Source organism: Sinocyclocheilus anshuiensis, unplaced genomic scaffold (genome assembly GCF_001515605.1).
Source record: "Sinocyclocheilus anshuiensis isolate Anshui unplaced genomic scaffold, SAMN03320099.WGS_v1.1 scaffold1050, whole genome shotgun sequence".
Lineage (NCBI taxonomy): Eukaryota > Metazoa > Chordata > Actinopteri > Cypriniformes > Cyprinidae > Sinocyclocheilus > Sinocyclocheilus anshuiensis.
The window spans coordinates 304,286-307,903 of record NW_015536519.1 but is presented as its reverse complement, the minus strand read 5'-3'; the positions used below and the strand labels follow the sequence as shown (position 1 = coordinate 307,903).

The following is a 3,618-nucleotide window of genomic DNA, read 5'->3' as shown; positions in this document are numbered from 1 at the left end:
GGGGTGAGTAAAACACAGCCTAATTTTCATTTTCGAGTGAACTAACCCTTTAAATCTAATTGTATGTTTAATTAATAATATGTTTACACATCTATTTCTGTAATAATTAAAAAAAATAATTACATTATTCCCTTCTGTAATTACATATTTGTTCATTAAATGGTTTGATGAATAAGTACTATATTAGATGTCATGTAGAGTTGTAATGAGGTGTGTGTTCTAGCGTGTCTGTGACCCATGTCTTGCTCTGTGGTCTGTCTCTCTGCAAATAACATATCACACTGCAGGACAGCAGGAAAATACGTCTCTGTAAATAGTTAGTTTTTAAAATATTTTCAACAGAATGCAGTCTATGTTTATGTATGTTTACAGATGTAAATGTTTAATTTTATAAAAACAAACTGTCCTCATGTGTGTTTTGTCATGTTGTATTCCTTTTGATGGGCATCAAAATAATCAAACTTAAAAAAATAATAATAATTATGGGCAATTATAATAGCAAATATGTTATGTTTTACCATTTAAAATAAATATTTAGTTTAAGAGAGGAATTATTGAAACAACAAAATACATAAATAAAACGTTATTAATTAAGGTTTATTGGGTGTCCATAGCTGACTGCTATATGCACTATAGATGATGGGCATCAAAAATGTCAAACTAAAATACATTATTTATGGATGAACATTATAATGTCACGTAAAAATAATAATCGAGCGTTGTTCTTATTTGATTTTTTTTATTAATAACATAATGTTTTGGTCTAGTAAAATCATAAATGCATAAATAACCCAAATTTAAGTAGTAATAGTAATAATAAAAAGTTTAATAGTAATGCATTTTAATAACATCTAAACAGAAATTCAGTGTATTTAATTTTGTCGTTTAAAAATAAATATATATTCTTAGGGAACAAAAAAATAAATAAACTGAGATAAAAAAAAACGTGATTTACGCATTGATCGCGGTATTCATTTCAGGGATCGCTGGCAGCCTTGTCTCTGGCGTCATATGCTGGGGACGGAAGTGCGGTCCGCGTGACGTCATCAGCAGGTTCCTGTCCGCAGCGGCGCTCCTGGCGTTGTGTTATTATTCGGTTTAATCGCTAAATCTCAATCAATCCGACCGTTTACTGCATTAGACGGGCATTATTCGTCCTTCTCGTGTGATTAACGGCTGATCGAAGCGCGTCGAACGGTGAGGCGATCATCGAAACACATACAAATACTCCGACATTAATGTGTGTGAAAATGCTAGGGTTTTGTTCCTTAATCATTACTGTTTCATAAATGTCCAATTCATCGAGAAAACTCCCGTTCTGGCCGTGCTTACAGGTTCACTGTGTAATAAATAAAGACGCAAGTTCATATAATACATTAAAAACAACGAAACCCTGAGAGAATTGAAGAAGCTGCTGTTTATGTGAGGATTTAGACACTTCGTGTAATAATAAATCAATATTAAAAACATTCAGATCTTACATATTCAGATCAGAATATGTAAATATGAAGTGAAACGTCTTGAATTCTGGATGAAATCTGGTATTTTTCCCCAAATTCCGTTTGTTTTCCGTTTTAATTTTTTTCTGGACTCATTTTTAATGGTTAAATTAAAAGTTATTAATCGATAAGCATGTCTAATTAATTAAAATAATGAAACATCAATTTATTAAAAGCTTAACAAAAAAAAAACATGTTTCGGGCCCCGTGATGTGTTTTATGTTTTCTCACCATATATCAAACTCTGTTTTAGCATGTGTAGTTATTTGAATGCATGAAAACAACTTGATTTATTCAAAATTGTTCTTTTTTCCTTCTCAGAAATTCTTTGTTGTGTGTTTAATATTTTCAGGTTTTCAGATGAAGGCATAAAACATTAATTTAATTTATCTTCACTGAAAGACACCTGACAGAGATTTCAAGAAGCCGCGGTGTGGATTTGAGGACACTTCGTGTAACAATAACTCAATGTTAAAGCCGCCTGATGTGTTTGTGTTCAGCTGCACTGAGGCGCGATGACGTCACCGGGGGGCGGGGCTCTGGCCGCGAGGGGCGGAGCCACGGTCAAGAGGATGAAGTGGTCTCTGGAGCTGAGCCTGGGCAACAGCAGGTGCTGCATCACGTCCGGCCTCGTTAACCTCGTTAGCAAGCAGCGCTGACGGGCTTCTCTGTGCTTCTCCGCAGGAACCGTGGCGACAGGCAGAGCAAGGACGGAGACGTCATGTATCCGGTGGGATACTCGGATAAACCGGTCCCGGACACCAGCGTGCAGGAGGCCGACCGCAACCTGGTGGAGAAGGTGACGCGCTAACCTCTGAAATACTACACCAAACGCTCTCAACACTTCATCAGAATGGAACAAACCAGGGTTTTTCTAGTTAAAGGCAGAGGGCCGGAGCAATACACTGAACTCCGTTCCGACCAATATATTATATCTCGTCATATAAAAAAGTAAATGAAACATCGCAATCATGTGGAGCGCACAGTTAATCACTATTTCATGAACATTCACAAAAACAGTTGCAGTGCTTCAAAAACTACCATCACAACTCAAAGCGTAAAAAAAGCAAGTATTTCTAAGATTAGCATCTTTTTATAGATATCTGAAACTGTACTAATATATATATATATATATATATAAATAAAAATGGCGTTTGGTCTCGTACTGTATCGCGTACCTTGTCAGTGTCGTGCGCTTTGCTTGGCCATTTGTTGTGATAAACAGGAAAGTGTGTCCAGCTGAATTCAATTTGAGTTTTGTTAGACGAATTAAAAAGAAGCGTAGTTTACCGCGGCTGCGGTCGTGTGAAGACCGAAGAGTGTAAAGACCATCGACTCTAGCGTGCGACTCCACCGGGCAGGACACCGGCAAAGGACCTAAGTATCGCTTTTTATCTCTCCTCTTTCCACTTCTGTTTCAGGTTTTTATAATCATTTCTTACTATGTGTCAGTAAGTTGTTGTTATTTTAGCATGTGTGTTTGCCTCAGTGTTATTTTTTTAGGATTACTGATGAACTAATGTACTTTGATTTGTATTAGTTATCTATTTTAGTTTTAGTTACAGTTGTTTTTTGGTGTTTGGCTTAGTGTTATGTTAGAATCATTATTATACTCATACCTTTTGTTCTTTTAATATTTTTGAATTGTTTTTAGCTTTATTTTGTTGTTTTCATTTAAATGTTTTAGTTTTGAAATACTGTTGTATGCATTTGTCATTTTTATTTATTTAATTTCTTTTATTTTCTTAAATGTGTGTATATATATATATATATAGTATTTATAGAGTTTTAGCTTTTAGTTTTAATTACTTTTTCTTATTTGTAAGTCGCTTTGGATAAAAGCGTCTGCTAAATGACTAAAAGTAAAGTAAAGTAAGCATCATTTTGCAATTCCAGCGTTACGGACAAAACCTGAACCATAGATTCTCACAGAATGTGTTCAGAAGCGTCTCGTTTTATTTTTCTAAACCCTGAAAATAGAGTCCAGACGTCAGAAGAGTATCAGTCTAAAGGTGTTTTATATCTTAGATGAGGGAAATACTCCTGCTTTATAGATGTGACAAAGGCCAGAGATTTGGGAGACAACATAAAGGCTGTAAAAGGCTGTTTTAATATATAT

The 3,618-nt window shown here is 35.1% G+C and overlaps 1 protein-coding gene across 1 annotated transcript in view; it reads left to right on the top strand.

Moving 5' to 3' along the window:
- Positions 1 to 1,018: 1,018 nt before the first annotated feature.
- Positions 1,019 to 3,618, top strand: part of emc4 (ER membrane protein complex subunit 4) — a 3,207-nt gene continuing 607 nt past the window's right edge. Inside the window, exons 1-3 of the mRNA XM_016492887.1 lie at positions 1,019 to 1,197; positions 2,000 to 2,109; positions 2,184 to 2,298. Coding sequence (XP_016348373.1) covers positions 2,015 to 2,109; positions 2,184 to 2,298 — 210 coding nt within the window. The 5' untranslated portion in view covers positions 1,019 to 1,197; positions 2,000 to 2,014. The remainder of the gene's footprint in view (positions 1,198 to 1,999; positions 2,110 to 2,183; positions 2,299 to 3,618) is intronic.